The sequence below is a fragment of the Equus przewalskii genome, chromosome 23, assembly GCF_037783145.1.
Source record: "Equus przewalskii isolate Varuska chromosome 23, EquPr2, whole genome shotgun sequence".
Taxonomy (NCBI): Eukaryota; Metazoa; Chordata; class Mammalia; order Perissodactyla; family Equidae; genus Equus; species Equus przewalskii.
The window spans coordinates 22,513,452-22,533,934 of NC_091853.1; the positions used below are offsets into that span (position 1 = coordinate 22,513,452).

Genomic DNA, 20,483 nt, shown 5'->3' on the forward strand with positions numbered 1-20,483 from the left:
GGAATCGGTGTGCCAGTCTGAATATCTGCTAAATCAGTAGGCACCGGTACGTTTCCATTCTCTGACTCCAAATAAAAGGCAGCGTGAGCCTGGGCTCCTGACACAGCTGGATCTGGACTCCAAGGTATGTCCTGACTGCGTCCAGGGAAGGGTAGGGTGGGCATGGCGACTGATGGCGGATGATCAGGAAGAGTCACGGATCGAGCCCTGTGAACTGTCCTGTAAAACCACCCATCTGAGAAAGGGGCACTCGTATGGCCCTAAAAGGCCTCGGCCTCGGCCTATGACAGAGATGACTGCCCTCTGGGTATTTTTCACATGGCAGCCATCGGCTGATTTAAGGTTATGAAAATTGTTTCTGTAATTTTAAATTATTTACATGCCCTTTGCACCCAAAGAGGACTTGGCAGCATTTTCTGAATTTCATAACCTGGCTTTAGGTAATTCAAAGAGAAAGATTCAAATATATGAGTAGGGCATTTTTATCTCATGTCTAACTTAGCAGCAAGAAACTTGTGTTTTTTGGTTGAAATATTAAAAGTGAACTTGTGTAAATAAATATTCCCTGCTACTTTTCTATGCCTCAGAAGCATGCAAATTCAAGTTTTAGCCTAGGTCTTGTCTCTGTATAATCTTAGTATAAGGCATATGCAAAGCCAGGCATAAAAGCTTACATTAACAGTACTGAAAAACAGGTGTGTGTGCCTTTTAAAGTATCTCTAAAGATGACACACCACTTTAATGTTACTTAAATATCTAATAAAATTTGCTCCAAAGAACGTAACATACTAAAACTGCATTTCCCGTATTGTGGAAAGTTGAGTGACCTTTTCAGTGTTCTTTAGAATAAGTAGATAATTAGGAAATGAGCATTTTTAGCTCGCCAAAGAAAAACTTCAACAACTATTAGCTGCAGCCTGCCAAAATCCACTCTGGCTGCTCGTCAGTAAAAGAAATCTGTGCCTAAACCTTTCACAAAATAGACATTTGGACCTAACCTTCACTTTCTGGAAAGGCAGGGCCTTGCCTTTCTTCTGTGTTCCGTAGTAGATCACCCTTTCCTGGCACCTGCCCTGGCCCTGCTGTCAGTAGTCCTGGCTGGTGGTGGGTTAGTGTGGAGACCTAGCAAGAACACGTTGACCTGGAGGGCTGAGATGGGGCGGCTGCTGGAGAACACGATGCACTCGGAGGCATGTGCGGAGAGGAAGAGTTTCTGCTGGGGCCTCAGTGAGTGAGAGGAGTTGCTTTTACAGTGACCAAGGATTAGTGTCCAGAAGCCATGCTACAGTTTTTCATGGATGTGAAAGAGTGGAATCAGACATCAGTAGTTGACAACTTTATAATAACCTCTGACGTAGGACTCTGCCACAATCTCCCTGCCCCCACAGAAAACCCAGTGCTCTTACCGATTACAGATTTTGAGATTTATCTTAATGGGTCTACTTTAATTAAAACTAACATTAAGGTAAATTAAACCCATCCTCTGAACATAAAGGGACGTGAGAGAAGATGGAAGGATATCCTAGAACTTAGAATTTTATGCAGATATTCTATAAAGCATATACTTTGGTAAATGGCTGGGACACCCAACTCTGGCACATAATCTTTTTTTAGTTAGAACATATCCTACGATTTGCCTTAAAGTTTTCTGTACGTATACATGTGTATATATAAAAGGGGGCAAGCTTCTGGATGCCTAAACTGAGAGGTGAAAAATGCAAAGACAACATGAGGCAAAATACAAACATAGACTTTATTAAATGCTGCTCAGTCCCCCAATGAAGGTCTTTCATTACAAAACAGTTTGCCACACGACTGCAAGTTAAGAGATTGGAATGGTACTCTGACAACACAAGATGTGAGAAAGACTTGACCAAGTGAGAACATACAGGACCTCTCTATAGTCACCTTTTTCAGAACTCTACAGAGGAAGCCTACTTCATTTCCTTTAAATAAAGCCAGGCAGTGACAGTGAGCGCTCTGCGTCACCACATTGTGGGACTCAGAGCCTCCATCCCTGGGTCAGGAGGGGACTGGAGGAAGGGCAGGTTGTGAGGACTGGAAAGGCCCTGCCTTCAGCCTTCGGGAGGAAGAGGAGGAATGAACTGAGAGGCAGGCTGAGCGTTCACCTGCGCTGCCTCCAGTGATCTGTGCTCGTCACACTGGGAAGTTACAGATGGAGGAGGATGTTCGTGAGGAACAATCTTAGGAATCTGGTTTACTTTCCCAGCTTTTATTTATAGTTTGTGCTTTAAAAAGCCTGGAGATTTAAGTTTTTGCTCAAATTCCAGAGTACAGTAAGATCTCTAATGAAGGCAGGCTTAGGGCAGGTAACTCCCCCATCATGTTTCTGGGAGAGATGAAGGGAAGGGTAATTATACCTTAGTTTTATTTTAGGAAATATTCTTTTTCCTAGGATATAACCAAGGTCTGCAGCAATGTGAAAAGCACATTATAAAAGGGAAAAATATACAGCGCAGACTACTATATCTATGTGCAACACAATCAAAAAAAGAATTCAAGTCATAATTCTTACCACTCCCATAATTATCTCACTCATATCATAGATGAAAGTTCATTTCTGTGAAACTTCAGAAGTGACACAATAAATCAATGATTAGACAAAGGTTACAATATACTGCGGCCATGATATAGCACAGGGCTATGTTTAGTCCATATGTTTTCTCATTTACAGTTGCCAGAAAAAAAATTGGCCTTTTAATTATATTATACTGATGAGGTTTGTTTTGTAATTTTTACATATTTCAAAAAAGTGTATAAAACTGTGCCTATCAAAGAGGTGGTAGGCTTTTTTTATTCGTCACTTGTATTGCTGAGAATACTGTGCATGTTGTAAGCACTGTTCTGCTTTTCTAGAGCTTTCTTTAGCTTTAGCTCCTCTAATTTTTTCCATAATTCTTCACGTTCCAATTCCTTCTTTTTCTCTCTGTAGATAAACCAAAATTTTTGTAATCAGAAACTGTTATTTCAGAGCCTGAAGAAGCATGCTGTTTGGCAGTTTGCTGGAGAAGACCTCTTTCCCCCACATTTCACTTGAATCCCTCAACTGAAGCGTTTGGGGGCAATTCCCTGGAGCGCCTCATTACTCCTGTCCCTCTCCTAAGTGTAACACGACATCCGTGCATCTCCCATACCAACTGACAGTTGCGACTTGCTTTCCCGCCCCTGCGTGCTATCAGGCCACCACAAGGACCACCACATCGTCCGTGCTTTACATGGACCAAGTACTCTCACGTAGTTAATAACTTTCTCTGGAAACCCCTTGCGGTCCCCGTAGTGGTCATGATCACTCCTTTACAGACAGAAGGACTGAAGGGTTGGCTACAAGCTCAGTCTGGAGCCATTTCCAGGTAGAATCCTCATCTTCTGGCATCACATCTCTAGCTACTAACCAGTCTGTATTTTACTGTCTCTTGTCTCTTACATGTGAAGTGAAAACTTTAAAGTTTGAATAATCTCTCTCTAAAAAAAAGTCAAAATGTTTTATATGTTGTTTCAACTACTTAGTTTCAATTCTAAGGAAAATACTTCTGAATAACTTGGACCAAACTATTCTGAAGGGCTATATGAACATGTGAAAAAAAACATGGGCTTATGGTTCTGCAGTTATATATGATTTAAAGGGACAAAGGTGCTCACTTATGCTGATAGTAAGACAGTGATTATTAGTCATGTGAAATATACATTTTCAAATGTAAGTTTCATATGACCCTACTCATCTTTACTTTCTTCTCATTGCTTCCTGGGGCTCAAACTAGGTACCTAATTTCTTTCTTTCTTTCCTTTTTTTTTTTGAGGAAGATTAGCTCTGAGTTAACATCTGCTGCCAATCCTCTTCTTTTTGCTGAGGAAGGCTGGCCCTGAGCTAACGTCCACGCCCCTCTTCCTCTACTTTATATGTGGGATGCCTGCCACAGCATGGCTTGACAAGTGGTGCCATGTCCACACTTGGGATCCAAACCAACGAACCCTGGGCTGCCAAAGCGGAATGTGTGAACTTAACCACTGTGCCACCAGGCCGGCCCCGGTACCTAATTTCTATATCTGCCTGAAAAGTACTATTTAAAAGAAAGAATGCATTGAGTTAGTTGTTGATGGACTAGGATGGCCTTGAAAGAGAGCTGTCCTTTCTCCACTTGCCACAAGAAAATCACGACTAAGAACTTAGAATAGATCAGCTTTTCCAAAGGGTACAGGTAATATACTTATTAGAAGTAAATGGTAACTGTTATCCTCAAATGATGGGTGAACTCAGGTACAGTGGTTACTGTACTGTCCCCCTTAAGTCTGAAATAAATATATGAGAAGGAAGTAATTTTTAATTTTAAAATTTTTTTGAAAAGGAAGTAATTTTTAGATTATTTTCTAGTAATTTATGAAATTCTCAAAAAGAGGTAATCATTAAGCCAAGTTCCTAAATGCTGATGTGTCCTATCATTTATTCTCTAAAATATATATATTATTGCAAGGAGCAAAATATGAATTAATAGTACTGAGCCATAGGCACATCATTATGTGAGTTCCCTCTTCCCAAAAAAGAACTGTGCTGACGTTAAAATACCACCCTGTTAAAATGTGCCACTTAAAAACTATCCAGGTATTGTGCGAGGAGCAGCTGAAGAGTTAAAGCTCACTCTGAAAGCCCACGTAGACAAAAACGATTTTCATAAATATAAGAAAGTTGTACAAAATAGTATTTAAAATTCAGCATAAACTGTATTTCACAATGCAGATGCTACCAGACTGATGAAATCTAAGGCTCAGAATAAGAAAAACAGAGGACTTATGATCCACATTAAAATCATCATTTAACCATGAGGGGAAGTTTACCTGGAAATGACTTAGAAGTGTTTAGAGACTTTCAAATTATAATGCTTAATTGACTTCTTCAACATTATAATTTTAACTTAGAGAAGATAACTTATTGAACTGAATCACATTCAATTAACCTAAAAGGTATAATAGACGACTTCGTAATTAAAAACATCAAATACCTTTGTCTTTCAGCTTTGTATGAGCTAGTAAGGTCATCGAAAAGCTTGCCATTCATTTCCATTAGGGTTTTCAGCACATTGTATACCAATGCTACAATGGTCCTAAAAGGAAAATAAGCCAGCCCTGGGTTATTAATGCTACTAACAGATAAGCAATGTAACATGGTCATCTCTGAAATGAGTTAAAATGCTGGCTGATTCACTTAATCCACCGTAGAGATGATAAACTAAGGGGCAAGAGGTTTAGGAATCTGCTCAAGCTCACGCAGCCATCGTGGTAGAGATGGTTTGTCTGATCCCAAAACTCATGTCCTTCCCACTGTATCATGCTTAGATTAGACTAACTAAAAACGTTATGGTTATCTTCATGTCTGCTCTAGAGTCTATTGTCTCAAACCCTCAGTAACAGCATTAAAAGAAGATGAAAAAGATCCTATTACCATAATTTGTAAGAGGCAAAGTAGAAAGCAGGATAAGGATTTTACAGAAGTCAGAATATATGCAATCTAAACATCACTGATATGACCTTAAGCACATCAGCTTCTCCCTGGGGTAGTGCTGTCTGGAGAGGTGGGACTGCATACTGGCAGCAGATCAACCCACTTGGCCTTCATACATGGTGCATCCTCCGCAGATGTTGGGTTTGTCTCCCCAACAGGTCTGACCACACAGTGGTGCAGAATGTCACACCAAATCATCCTACCATCAGGGAGATTTGCAATTTTAAATTGAAAGTAAGAACATACGGACACATACATTTACAAACGTCATAAAGCTATAAAAATAAGTGCAGAATCGGAGGAAACTGTGAGGTTAATCTTAGAGTAAGTTCTAACTTTAGAAGTTGTTCTAGTATAGGTTTCATGTATGAGTTAGGAGATCAAATGACCAAAAGGTTAAAAAAACAAAAACACAAGAACAACACAATCAACATAAAAGACACTTACTGATTCCAGTGTTCTTTGGAGATTTTGTACAAACTACCAAACATAATTGGCAGAATTTTATCAATATTCTCCTCGATCAAACTAAGAATATATTCATTATTCCAGAAGTACAATGCCCTTTCTGCAACCTAAAAAAGACATTTAGAAATGTCAAAACTAAAAGAAAAAAGAAGTAATAGTATAAAATAAAAATGGCTTCACTGAAAACATCATACCTGAAAATGAGAACTGGATACACACTTGGATATCTGCTTAAAAAGGGGCTCTTCAATTTTTTTGAACTGTGTTGGTTCAATGACATCTAAGATTTCTTCAATTTCTCCTAAAAACATCACCTAGGTTAAAAAAATTTTCTTTTAAGAAACGTATTATGACAAATTATATGATGTTAATACAGAAAACATACAAATGAGAAGGTTAACCTACACATTACACAGTGGACGAAAACAGTCTTGATGGCATATGCAATTTACTATAACGTACAGACATTCTACCAAGCCTCTCTAGTCTGCATAGAACAGCTCCTGCTTGGTAGCGGTGACAATACAGCCAGCCCAAAGAAGTGTAGTTTACAGCCCTGAGTTGGAAGCTCTAATAAAATGCAATATTTTTGTTGAACAAAACTGACCTCTTTCTGACTGCATGTTTTTGGCCAAAATTTCAGCAATCCTCTGATCACCTGCAAAAAAGGAAAAGGTTAGCATGAATTAATAAGCAATGAAGCTGGTTAATCCCAGGAAATTTTTAATAGTTGTGATTATATTAATATCCATTCTGAAGTAAATCAATATTATTTAATATCTAAGTGTATCCCCAGACTATCTGCTCAGCCTTAGACGTTTACTAATTCAACACATATTTATTGACTGCCTTTGTACCAGATACTGTCCTAGATGCTAGGGACACACTGATGAAAGAGAGAGATGAGGTCCCTAATTTTCATGAAGCAGGGAGACTAACATAAGTTATCAATTAAACATATAAATAAAATAATTTTAATAGCAGCAAGTGCTACTTACTAAGAAGATAAAGGAAAATATGATAAAGGCTTGGGAGGTGAGGAAGGGAGGTTATTTTAGAGAGAAACTAAGGAATAGATTTTATTTTTGAGGAAGATTAGCCCTTAGCTAACATGTGCTGCCAATCCTCCTCTTTTTGCTGAGAAAGACCGGCCCTGAGCTAACATCTGTGCTCATCTTCCTCTACTTTATGTGGGACGCCTGCCACAGCATGGCTTGACAAGCAGTGGGTAGGTCTGCACCCAGGATTTGAACCGTGAACCCTGGGCTGCCAAAGCGGAATGTGTGAACTGAACTGCTGCACCACTGGGCCAGCCCCCAGGAACAGATAATTTCTATTATTTAAATCATTATGAAGCACCAAAAAAGTCAGAAAGCTCCCCAATTTATTTCATTGCTAGCACAGTCTCTTTTTCTTTTTGGTGAGGAAGATTCGCCCTGAGCTAACATCCATGCCAATTCTCCTCCATTTTGCATGTGGGACACCTCCACAGCATGGCTGATGAGTGGAGTAGGTCCACGGCTGGGATTCGAACCTGTGAACCCAGGCCACAGAAGCAGCAGAGTATGTGGAACTTTAACCACTTGGCCACGGGGCTGGCCCCATGGCTAGCACAATCTTGATAAGCAAAATACAACAAAACACAAGGCATCACGAATTTTAGTGAAAAAAGTTGCAAAAATTTGTATTCAACTGAATATAACTGTATATTAACAGAATAATACTACCTGCCTATTATAACTTATTCCAGAATTCCAGGATGGCTCACTCATCAAAATTATAAGGTTAAAAGGGGGGAAAACCTATATGATCATCTCAAAAGATTTTGAAGTTATTTGATATTTTTGACTGACTATATACTCTGATAAAAATTTAGTAAGCTAGAATTAGGAAATTTATCAGAAACCATCAGCAATCATCTTATATAATGCCTTCTTGAAAATAAGCTGTAAAACCATCTGGGCCTGATGCTTTTGCAGCGATAGATCTTTGACAGCCTTTTAAGATATTGGTGTGGTCCAATAATGAAGAATACTCATTTATATCAAGATTGGGAAGAACATTATTCTGGAGCCAATCCAGTAAGATAAGGATTTGATAAATAATATTGGAAAGGAATAGAAGAATTATACTTACTTGTCTAAGTATGTAATAATTATACACCCCTAAATATTTAAAAAACTGAAAAAATACTGAAAGGAGTAGGAAAATACAATATGTGGCCACATAAAAGATAAATATATAAAAATCGATATCTTTATAAAACAAAGTATCAGTAATAATAATCAGATGAAAATGAAAAAGATACCTTTCATAACAAAAACTAATGTACATGAATAGAATTTGCAAGAAATGTTTAAGATTTATATGAAGAAAAATATAAATCTTCACTGAATATCATGAAAGACTACAAATAGATGATTCAATATTATATAGATTTCTCATATACTTTTAAATTCAATATAATTTCAATCAAATACCAACTGAATTATTTTCTGAAACTAGAAACATTTATTCTAAATCCAAAAATGTAAGCAAATAGCTAAGAATTTTTGGAGTGGGTAGCAGGGAGAAAATTAATGGAATAGAACCTGCACTACTGATATCAGCAATTAAAACAAGATGATATTAGCATGGAAACTGAGAGAAAAGATACATGAAATAGAAGACTAGACAGGCTCATGTATATGGGATTTAACATATGACAAAGGTGGCATTTCAGTTCCATGGGAAACAGATTAGTCATTCAAGTGGTAGTTCTTGGACTGGTGGGTCACTATTTATAAAGAAAATAATGTAGCTCCTTTGGTAGGTGGATCCCTAAAATGATCTCTTATGATCCTTCCTAAATTCACTACTCTTGTGTAATCTTCTTCTCTTACGCATGGGCTAAGTGACTTGCTTCTAACCAGCAGAATGTGGAAAAGGGGGAGAATGTCACTTCCATAGGTAGGTTACAAAAGATTGTGACTTTATGTTATCAGCAGACTCTCTCTAGAGCCTTCTCATCTTGCAAGCTTTGGTAAAGCAAGCTGCTATGTTGGAGAGGCCCCCATGGCAAGGAATTGCCAGTGGCCTCTGGCCAATAGCCAACTAGGAACTGAGGCCCTCAGTCCAACAGCACTTGAGGAACGGAATTCTGCCAACAACCACGTGAAGCAGATCCTTCCTCATCTGAGCCTTTATATGAGACCCCAGCCCTGGCCGACACCTTAACTGCAGCCTTGTGAGAGACACTGAAGCAGAGGATCCAGCTAATTCGTGCCTGGACTCGTGATGCACAGAAACTATGTAATAATAAATGTTTGTGTTTTAAGCCATTAAATTTTGTGATAATTTGTTATGTAGCAGTAGACAACTAATACAGTTCCTTACCCCTGTCACACACAAATTTCTATTTCAAATGGTGTAGTGGGTTGAATGGTGGCCCCCCAAAAGATATGTCCATGTCCTAATCTCTAGAATCTATGAATGTGATTTATTTGGAAAATGGGTCTTTACAGATATAATTAAGTAAGGATCTCGAGATGAAATCATCCCAGGTTACCTGGGTGGGCCCTAAATAAACAACAAGTGTCCTTATAAGAGACGCACAGAGGAGAGACAGAAGAGGAGGCAGCAGTGTGTGACCGGAGCGAAGCAGACACAAGTCAAGGAACACCTGGAGACACCAGAAACTGGAGGAGGCAAGGAAAGAATCTCCCCAAGGGCATGTGGAGGGAGTGCAGCCCTGCCCACACCTTGATTCTGGATTCCTGCCTTCAGAACAGACAGAATAAATGTCTGTTATTTTAAGCCACCAAGTTTGTGGTAATTTGTCATGGCAGCCCTAGGAAACTAGTATAGATGGAATAAAGTTTCTACAGAAAAAACTAAATCCATAAAATAACTAGAATATGAGGCTGGCCTGGTGGCACAGCGGTCAAGTGTGCACGTTCTGCTTTGGTGGCCTGGGGTTCGCTGGTTTGGATCCTGGGTGCGGACATGGCACCGCTTGACAGACCATGCTGTGGCAGGCATCCCACGTATAAAGTAGAGGAAGATGGGCATGGATGTTAGCTCAGGGCCAGTCTTCCTCAGCAAAAAGAGGAGGATTGGCAGCAGTTAGCTCAGGGCTAATCTTCCTAAAAAAAAAAACAAATATGATACTGGAGTATATGTGTGTATATATATATTTTGTTTTCGTGAGGAAGATGGACCCTGAGCTAACATCTGTTGCCAATGCTCTTTTTGCTTGAGGAGGATTGTCACTGAGCTAACATCTGTGCCAATCTTCCTCTATTTTGCATATGGGATGCCACTATAGCATGGCTTGATGAGTGGTGTGCAGGTCTGCGCCTAGGATCCGAACCGGTGAATCCTGGGTTGCTGAAGCAGAACGTGCAACCTTAACCACTATGCAACCAGGCCAGCCCCCTGGAGAATATTTTTGTAAGCTCAAAGGGTATAAGGATTTTTCTTAGCATGACATCAAGGCGAGAAACCATAATGATGAATAGATTCCACTGCATAAAATTTTTTTCTAGTTCTTTAAGGCAAAGATTAAAAACAGTATATTCACAGGTAAAAGAAAAACTCCAAATGGATAAAAAATATAATAGGAAAACAGTTAAAAGTAGGCAAAGGACACAGAAATATAAATGATCAAAAACCATATAAAAAGATAGTTCAATCCCTGTAATAACAAAACAAGCCAATTAAATTAATATTTAGACTATTAGACCTACTAGACTAGCAAAAATTTTAAAACTTAATATTCAGCATTGGCCAGGGTGAGGAAAAACAGGCATCTTCACACTGGGATTAGAATATTATTCAAACTTTTTAGAAGGCAACTTGGAATACGTTAAAATTTCCATGTACTCTTTGACCTAGCAACATGGTTTTCATTTTAATAATTTGGTTTTTAAAAAAATTAACATACAGTAAAAATATTTTTCTTTTTCTAGTGTACAGTTCTGAGGATTTTTATACACACAGATTGTTTTGTAACCAACTCCAGAGACAAGACACAGAACAATTCCAACACACTAAAACATCCCCTCACATCCAACAACATGTTTATAACAATGAAAACTCTAGTAACTCAAGTCTCCATTAATTGAGGGTTGATTCAATATGTTATGATAATCCGTATAATGGAATTGATGCTACCAGTGAAAAAATGGAGCAGATTAATAAGGGAAGATCCACAATATACTGGGAGGTGGAAAACCCGGTCAGCACTGTCACAGTTAGTTTAACCTACACATAAATGTATGTACAGAAAACTTTCCAGAAATACATTCACCAACTTATATGGTTATCTCTAGGAGACAAGACTGCAAGGAATTTTCTCCACATTGTGCTTTATGATTTTGTATTGTGTGAACCAAATCAACACACATTACTTTCATAAACAGAAGTAACAATAAAGTCATTTACCTTCTAGAAAATAATTTCAATACAAGATTTAGGTACATAAAGAATGTAATAAGCTAGCCAAAGCTCTGACTTATTTATAATTTGTAGGAAGCTTTGATATGAATGCCAGGTTTCTAGAAAATGAGTATTAAGGCTCAAAACCAAGTAATATGGCTGTAATTTTTTGGTGCTGGAATAACCTATGGTAGAAATTGCAAAATCTCTACATCTATAGATCTTTATGAATTGAAAAATATTTTCCTTTGTCACCTTGGAGATTTACTTTCCTATCTCCTCATCCTGCTCCTATTTCCATTAACCCAACTCTCCTAGGCCAGATGTCTGGCCATCATCCCTCTCCCTAATCTACTCTTTTTAAAGAAATCACCTATCTCCCCTATCACCCCATATTAATTTAATTATATTTAAATTATATCTGTTTACTATTCACCAAGCATGAACCATGACTTGTTATGAGTTTTCTTTGTCTTAATTCTATTGAGAGTTATCACGGGTTTGTTGTAAATTTTAATCCACTTTAGAGGTTTATGTGGTTTCATGTAAATACTGGGCTTCTAATTCTCCTGCTTTGTCTTTAAAACCTGTTTTTAGCTGTTTACAGAAAGAACGGCAAGTCTAAAAGTCTAAAAACTCAAAATATCAGAGAATGGAAAGATATCTTTCGTTCTGTTACACAGACAAAGCTTAAGTTAAAGGGCGAATACTAAGTAAATAATTTTTTCACGCACCTCTAGGGATAGCCTCAGAAAGTTCCTAATACAGAAAAAATCTTAGAATTTATCTATTTATGTTTTTAATTTTTAAATTTTTCCTTCTTCTCCCCAAAGCTGACCCAGTACATAGTTGCATATTTTAGTTGTGGGGCCTTCTAGTTGTAGTACGTGGGACACTGCCTCAACGTGGCCTGATGAGTGGTGCCATGTCCGCGCCCAGGATCTGAACCAGAGAAACCCTGGGCTGCCAAGCGGGGCGCACAAACTTAACCACTCAGCCACAGGGCCGGCCCCTGTTTTAATTTTAAAAGACAAATGAAGATTTAAAAGATTATCAGTGAAGGTAATATGTATATAAAATCTCACAGTAGTCATTTGATCCTGGCATCACATATCTCAACTACTATATGTTAATATTAACCTAAGTTGTTCAAGACACATCTTTTAGCCCATAAGAACGCCCCCTCCCAATCTCATTCTCTGATTGTAGATTAACCTCACATTCCTTCTTCTACATGAATTTAAAGTACATTACTACTTCTGTTAAATAACTCTATAAGGGTATAAAGAAAGCTACAATGAAATGCTACAATGTAGACCAAAACTAAAAATAAATAGAACACTTACTGGTTCTGTTAGTGTTGTATCTTTCTCCAGGAACTGTACAACACAGTAGGCTAGCTAAAACGTAAACGTAAGAGAGAGTTTATAAATATTACTGAGTGAAACAACATTTATTTAGCTAACAAAAATGATTACCACATTTTGAGAAATTTTACTCTAGTTTATCTCAATATATGAAAATGAATATATTCACAATTGTGTAACTTTCTAACCTTGAAAGTAACTTCTAGTTCAGAAAAGATATTCTTTTTTCAGTAGTTAACTTCTGAACATAAAGCTAATTGAAATAAGACTAGAATTAACATTTTAGTTGTTCAGCATGTTTCTACACGTACGCCTATGCGAATATGATATTCTGTAAATATTAACAGAGAAAACTAAAATCATTCTCTAACTAGGTTATCACGGCTAGACAGAACATTTTGCAGCTATGTGGGATTTATTCAAAGTCACATAGTTAATTAGGTCAGGACTTGAACTAGAAAAGAGAACCTGATATTATCTTTCCTATATCTAAACTTAAAGTGCATTGTGTTTACTTAATAATACTACATATCATACCTTTAAATTATAATATAATAAAAATTTTCTTTGGACAATTTATAAAGCAAATTGCTTAATTATACTTAAAATTGCCACTTCAATATTGCCCAATTTCTCTGTCCTTCTATCAGTCTGAAACAGCATTCATTTCATTTGAAATTTTTCTGAAACTTACCTGAGCATGGAACAAAGCTAATCCTTTTGCAGTATGCATAGGAATAAGAACCTTCATTAGAAATTGTTTATGTTCTGCTTTCAGTGGCAATGCAAAGCCATTGATAATACTGGAGGGAAAAAAAGGCAGGGGGAAGGGGTAAGTAGTTACTACTTTATCTCTAAAAGTTATTATACCCATGAGTACATAAGGAACAGTGCTCTGCTTCAATCCTGGTGTTGAATGACTTACTCATCTTCAAACTACTTTGAAGTCTGTTCTTCTGTCAATGAATGATCCCAAAAGAAAACCAGGATTGCCAATTAATGTCCCAGTAAGCAATTTCTATCTTTGTTTTCTATAAGGCCTATCACTTTATTTATGCTTTGTTGCCTTTATTTTCCTCTCTGAGTCAATATCATAATATTGTAGAATTTTCAATATTTTATGAAGTAAATGAGTAGTTTCTCTTACTTATTGAAAGATCTGAAATTAAGAAGTAGTTCTTTCCATAATCATTCTCTAAATATTAATAGAGGAGACTAAAATCACTCTCTAAATATAAATAGAGGGGTCTAAACTTCTCTCAAGTTAATACTGCTACGTGGAAGGCAAAGTGTTCATGTAAATGAAAAACAAAGGCTGCAGATTCTTTTAAAAAGAACAGATGGATTAAGAATAGTCTATCAATATCTGAACAAGAATTCTTGTAACTTCATCAAAGATTCACTATAGCTTATTTCATCTCTTCCCAATCAGATCCTATAAATTTCTGAGGCAGTCTGGCAAGATCAGGCATAAAACATGCCACAGCTTCAAAAGCAGGAAGCCTATTCTGAAACAGATGTCTTGCATGGCAGAACTTTAATATACTGACCCCCTAAAAAGCTATAATAAGAATTCAGTTGAGAAACTCTCTTGCGCTGTATATTTAAACTCTAAAATACAAAATAATATCTCCAGCCCCAGCTAAGATTTTAATACATAAAACATTCAAAGTTACTTAATTCTTAAAAAGAACAAAAAAGACAGACCTACCTTCCTAATATTTCAAGGAGTTCAGCAACACCATTGAAATGTTCTGTTTCATATATAAACCTGAATTTAAAACAAAGACAGATGTAATGAAAATCAGACAACAGAAAACTGAGAGAGAGAGACACAGGAAGGTCAGGAAATCAATCCAAAGGGCAATGATATGAAATGTACAAACATGCTTTAGGAATTCTTTGTAAGCTATTTTGCCCCAAATCAGTTACTCCTTAGCAATCTTACAAAAAAAGGTCTATTTCCTATTAAACCACATATACTTTTGCTAAAACCTGCTATATATTAAGAAAATAGAATATAATTTCACCTAGAATATTTTACTTAAAAATTTACAAGGAAGATGAGTTTTCTCCAAGAAATACTTTTCAAAATAGGAAACCTCTACTCATAGGAAAATTCAAGAGAAAAGAACCTATCTGTGATAAAGCCACTTTTATTCAGAAACACAGGCTGCCCAGCTTTCCAAGATTAGGATGGCCTTTAAAGCAGGGAGTCAAACTCAAATGACTACATGACAGGGAAGGTATCATAAATGTCTCAAGTGGACTCAGGAGAGGATGACAAAGAACTGGAGAAAGACGGTCTCTCTAGGGGAGGCATTACTCATCTCTAATTGTTACAATGTGGGAATGCTAGCCTAATTTTGCCAGATCTTCAATTAAAACAAACAAGTCAAATCTGAAATGTGGGTATTACAGCGAAATCTCCTAATTTGAAGCAATTACTTAACAGATTATCATTTACAAAGTAGCAAAAAGACAGGCCCCATATAAATTTAATTAGCTTTGTCATAAAATCAAATGATAGCGCTTCCAAGAGCTACTGATTTATATAGTATTTACATACAAATTTTTTAAACAAAAAGCTCAAATAGATAATTAGATAAATTCTCTTCCTCTCAATGAATCTTAAATATGAATAATGTTGGTATTACCTATTAAAAACTGTCTTCATTACTACTATCCACTTGGATGAGAAGTAGGTTACAAGTTTCTAAAAAGTTAGACACAATCAAACCCATAAAATAGGCTAAACATGACTCAAATACTGTCACTTAAATTTGCAGATTTCAGAAAATAAAAATTAACCTAAAGGAACTGGAATAAAAAGAAAATGTGGAGGGGAAAAAAAGTGCTATATATGAATATAGGACCAATTTACCTGAGGAAAATGTTGTTAATTTGTTTTCTGATGAATGCTCTTAATCCCAGAAATTTTCCATAAATTCGATGCAGAACAGTCTTCAGGAAGTCACGTTCTCTGGGATCTTCACTATCAAAAAGCTCCAGGAGCTTTAAAAAAAATCTGAGAAATTACTTTTTAAAAATAATCGAGCTAAAACTTCATTCTATTCTAATTTTGATTTTAAGATAACTCATGAAATCTTAAAAAAACTTTTAAAGATTCTGCCTTATCAGATTGAATTTATTCTTGCTAAATAATGAGGCTAAAGAAAAGCTTAGAGAGTATTTCTCTTCACTTATTTCATTTCAAAAAATGACACAATACATAATATAAACACTTCAAAAAGTGGAATTTTTTCTGCCTCGCCACTCATCTTAAAATTCTATCCTACTCCTGACTACTAACTATGGCTCATAATTTTGGAGCGTTGAAATCTGAGAGATTTTTAATGCTTTTTGATAGAAAATGAAAACTACAGGGGCCGGCCCAGTGGCGCAGCAGTTAAGTTCGCACGTTCCGCTTTGGCGGGGGGGGGGGGGGGGGGGGGGGGGGGTTGCCGGTTCTGATTCTGGGCGCAGATGTATGCACCGCTTGTCAGGCCACGCTGTGGTAGGCGTCCCACATGAAATAGAGGAAGATGGGCACGGATGTTAGCTCAGGGCCAGTCTTCCTCAGCAAAAAGAGGAGGATTGGCAGCAGATGTTTACTCAGGGCTAATCTTCGTCAAAAAAAAAAAAAAAAACCACCCACATACAGAATTTTAAGCTTGCGGATCACAAGTCATTAAATAAATGAAGTTTAAAAAATATACATGTGCAAATATGGATTTCTAGTTTATTAGAAAGATTTATACAAACCACAGCTTTTTTTGTGATTTTACACTAAAAAATTTCAAGAGAGTCACCATGCCAATTGCTCAAAAATTAATAATTAGTAGGATAAAATATTGGCAGATACATGCTAATAGAGTGGAAATCACTCATGAAATAAAAAGAGGAGGCCACAGATTTTTATTTAAAGTCAGCTTAGCAAATGGCTAAAAAATTTTAAACCAGTTCAAACTGGCCAAATCAGCATTTTCCTAAACCTCTACACAACTCTTCAGCCAAGGAAGATAAAGATTACCTCTTTGAAAAATCTGAAGTCAAAAGCTCAAACTTCCATTATAAAATGGTAAAGAAACGGAATCTCTTCTGTCAAAAACAAGTATTACTGTATTTTAAATGAAACATTGGATTTTCTTAGGAAAAAATATAAAATAATCTCTCTTATAGGATATAATTACCTATGAAGTCATCCAGGAATTTTATGTTCTGTACTTTGGTATTGACAATTACAGTCAAGATGGCAAGCTCTGCACCTCATCAGAAGTTCTTTTTCCATTCTGTCTTGAATTATATGTAATTGTTTACATGTGTATCTCTTCTACTAGAGTGGATATTTTGTGACAGTGGTGATGACTTATGTCATATTTATATACCCCTAAACGAGTGTTTTGCTTATAGTTTACCTTCTTTGTTCACTAGGTTATTAAAGTATTGCATGAGGCTCCAGCAAAAAAATATCCATGAAGCATGAAAATTTATGTTAACATACCTAATAAATTCAGTTAAAATTATTCTGATTAAAAATGGTTACACTACTCACTGAAGACACTCAAAATTCAAGTTTCTGATGTTAGGTTTACTTAGAAGATATGCTTTCAAATTAATAAAAGGGGCCCTTAGAAAAACAATATTCACATAATAAAACACACAAAACTAATATCCAGGAGACTACGTTTCTTATTCTGGCTCTGATACTTATATCTAACTGTGCTTTTTAAGAGTAATTCATAACCTCTGAGCCTGTTTCTGCACTGACAAAATGAGGAGGGTTGAAACCAATTCTTTTTTTAAGAGAAGCTAATATCATGCTTAGAGAGTCTAGTTCAAATCCTGATTGTGCCACCTACTAACTGTGTGAAATTGGACATGGTCTAGCTCTTTATACAAAAGCACACAAGGACAGTGCCTGGTACATAAAAAGCACTCAAAAATTCTTAGCTTCCTTTTTTCTTCTGAAATCCTATGATTTGAACATAACCTGGAATTATGCAATTGTTTTCTTCCCTTGAAATAACGAATGTTCAAATTTATACTTTAGATTTTTCTCCTATACTTCTAAGTCTTAAAAAACTTATCACTAAATCAAATAATATCAAAATACAAAAGCTGAGAATTCTCATACATACTATTTATTAAAGCAGCACACTAAGAATACCTCTGATCTGTAAAAGCACAGAGATACATACTGCTAAAAACAAATTATTGGGCTTTGGCTTCTCAGATAATGCAGACAGAGTAGAAGGTGGAAAAAGGACCCCACCCTACCAGTTTTCTTCCCGTTCCCCCTCAAACTCACTGAATAATCCAGCAGCCTAAAGACCTCAAGCTCCAGACTGACGAAGCACTAAGGCAATTGTTCCCCTCAACCTGCTACTATCTTAAATACAATTTAATATGGCATTACTAGAGTTCGTTAATATACTGTACTCCTTCTGTAGCACATAAGAACTACAGAAGGAAATAAATATGCATTCATTTGTAATTACAAATGTAATTACAAAGACAAATTGTAATTACAATTATTCATTTGTAAATAACATAGCTCCATTTAATCTGATTATTTTTACTTGTGACTGAAATGTACATTTTACTGTTAACACACATTTAATATTTCTTCATAGTTCATGAAGAGCCATGATAAGAGGGTAGGAAAGGTTCTTGTAATGATTTTAATCCTGGCCTCAGCACTGGGTTCATTACTACCCTTTCATTCATCTCCTACCTTTCTTTAAAATGCAAATAACTCTACAAGAGGAGGGCATCAAATTCCTATGAGACCTTACATACTGATAAGTATTTCAAAAGAGAAAATGGACCTAAAAAGGTTCAGTCTACTTCCTAGTTTCATCTAGGGCCAGCCAATTCCATGTAGTTAAAAAGAGGCCTTTAAACTGTTGAAAAGATTTTGAAAATAAAAATAAAAATGAACATATTCTGAGAAATTAATTTTGAGTATGCAAGTTCCAAAAAGAGCTGACCAATTTATAAAAAAGAAAAGGGGCTGGCCCTGTGGCTGAGTGGTTTAGTTCACATGCTATACTTTGGCGTCCCAGGGTTTGCTGGTTCAGATCATGGGTATGGACCTAGCACGGCTCCTCAAGCCATGCTGAGGCAGCATCCCACATAGAACCAGAAGGACATACAACTAGAATTTACAACTATGTACTTGGGGACTTTGGGGAGGGAAAAAAAAAAAGGAAGATTGGCAACAGATCTTAGCTCAGGATCATCTTAAAAAAAAAGAAAGAAGGTATCACATATGTTTAACTCTATCTCCTTTTCTTCTTAAAGATCCCATTTTATTTGTGGTTCAGGAGTTGGGTGGCTAGAATGTTAAGGCAGGAAGGAGAAAGGAAAAGGGAAGGTAAGTGATACCTGATGACAGGAAAGGAGCCTAAAGCCCAAACTCCTAACAAGGATTCCATTTCTATTTTTTCCCTCTCTGTCACTTCAAAGTCACAATGCTTAAAACATATGTCAAGTTCAAGTTCAAAGACTTAAAATTTTTTTTTTAAAGTTTGCCCTTAGATTGAATGGTCAATACCAAACTTTCTCAGCTAGATATTCCAGAAAGGCTTGCTTTTCTGGTCTTTATAAAATAACTATGAGAATTTAAGATTGGATAGGATAACATGACTGACTTCATTAGAAGCTCGCCCTTAATTTAAAACACTCTTTTATTCTCAAAGCTATTTCACTTTTATCCTAATTGCCTGGAAAGAATATTAAGTGCTCTTATATTGAAATAAACCATTAAAGTTTTGAAAAACTACTCTATTTTAACCATAAGTTAATAAAACATTGTTAAGGTGAACATAAGAAAATTTAAGACATAAGAATTCCTTACCTGTTGTACAAATTTCTGATCAATGTATCGCTTTGCAATGCTAGGCTGGAAATCAGGGCTCTCCAAAAATCTTAAGAAGAATTCATACACCAACTATGAGAAAAAGTCAAATAAAAGCTAATGAACCAAATCATCTAAGTACAGGGCTCAGGAAGGGATGTCTGTGCACCAGAGAATAAACTAGAAGTCATAGCAGGCCTTCTACTTAAAAAGTGCCAAGTATCTTAAAAGTAATAGCAAATGTTCACTTGCTACCACAAAATCAGAATTTAAAGTAATGTTTAGTTCAACCTGCTTCCATCACAACCACATCTTTCAAGAAGAAAGGCAAATACACTAAAGTTTCTTTTTTATTGCAAACTAACAGCTATAAAAGGCAAGAGTTTAGCCCAAACTGTGCCTTAATTTATTAGCTATTAAACAATATATCAATCTGGTGCCCTAAAAATAAAAAAGGAGGATTAGATCCCAAAGTAAAAAGAGTCTTTCAATAAACATTCAGATAGCCAATTAGGCCACATACAGAAAGGAGAAAAAAAAAAGATTGCTCACTAACCTTATAGACCTCACCAACATACAAAAAACACTACCAGATCTGGGCCCTACCATTTACCATAGAATAACACATTTTGGTTACTACGAGTTCAATAATATTCTAAGGCTAACGACAGTTTGGAGATCTGAGTAAATATTGTTATGTTTGATGCCTTTTTGCCCAACTATGCAAAAGGAATGATGCTTATCTGGTCTAATTATCATCTAATTTTTAATGTTAAGTCTGAATTAAGAGATAGAGCAAGAAAAAATTAAAGTTGATATCAATTAAGTTTTCACTTATAATTTCCTAATCAAC

At 36.4% G+C, this 20,483-nt stretch overlaps 1 protein-coding gene across 1 annotated transcript in view; it reads right to left on the reverse strand.

Annotated features, from left to right (window-relative positions):
* Positions 1-1,734: 1,734 nt before the first annotated feature.
* PPP2R5A (protein phosphatase 2 regulatory subunit B'alpha) overlaps positions 1,735-20,483 on the reverse strand; it is a 73,734-nt gene continuing 54,985 nt past the window's right edge. Inside the window, exons 4-13 of the mRNA XM_008525311.2 lie at positions 19,631-19,723; positions 15,653-15,783; positions 14,480-14,539; positions 13,463-13,571; positions 12,748-12,801; positions 6,591-6,641; positions 6,178-6,297; positions 5,963-6,090; positions 5,016-5,117; positions 1,735-2,947 (exon numbers count right to left, since the gene is read on the reverse strand). Coding sequence (XP_008523533.1) covers positions 2,815-2,947; positions 5,016-5,117; positions 5,963-6,090; positions 6,178-6,297; positions 6,591-6,641; positions 12,748-12,801; positions 13,463-13,571; positions 14,480-14,539; positions 15,653-15,783; positions 19,631-19,723 — 981 coding nt within the window. The 3' untranslated portion in view covers positions 1,735-2,814. The remainder of the gene's footprint in view (positions 2,948-5,015; positions 5,118-5,962; positions 6,091-6,177; positions 6,298-6,590; positions 6,642-12,747; positions 12,802-13,462; positions 13,572-14,479; positions 14,540-15,652; positions 15,784-19,630; positions 19,724-20,483) is intronic.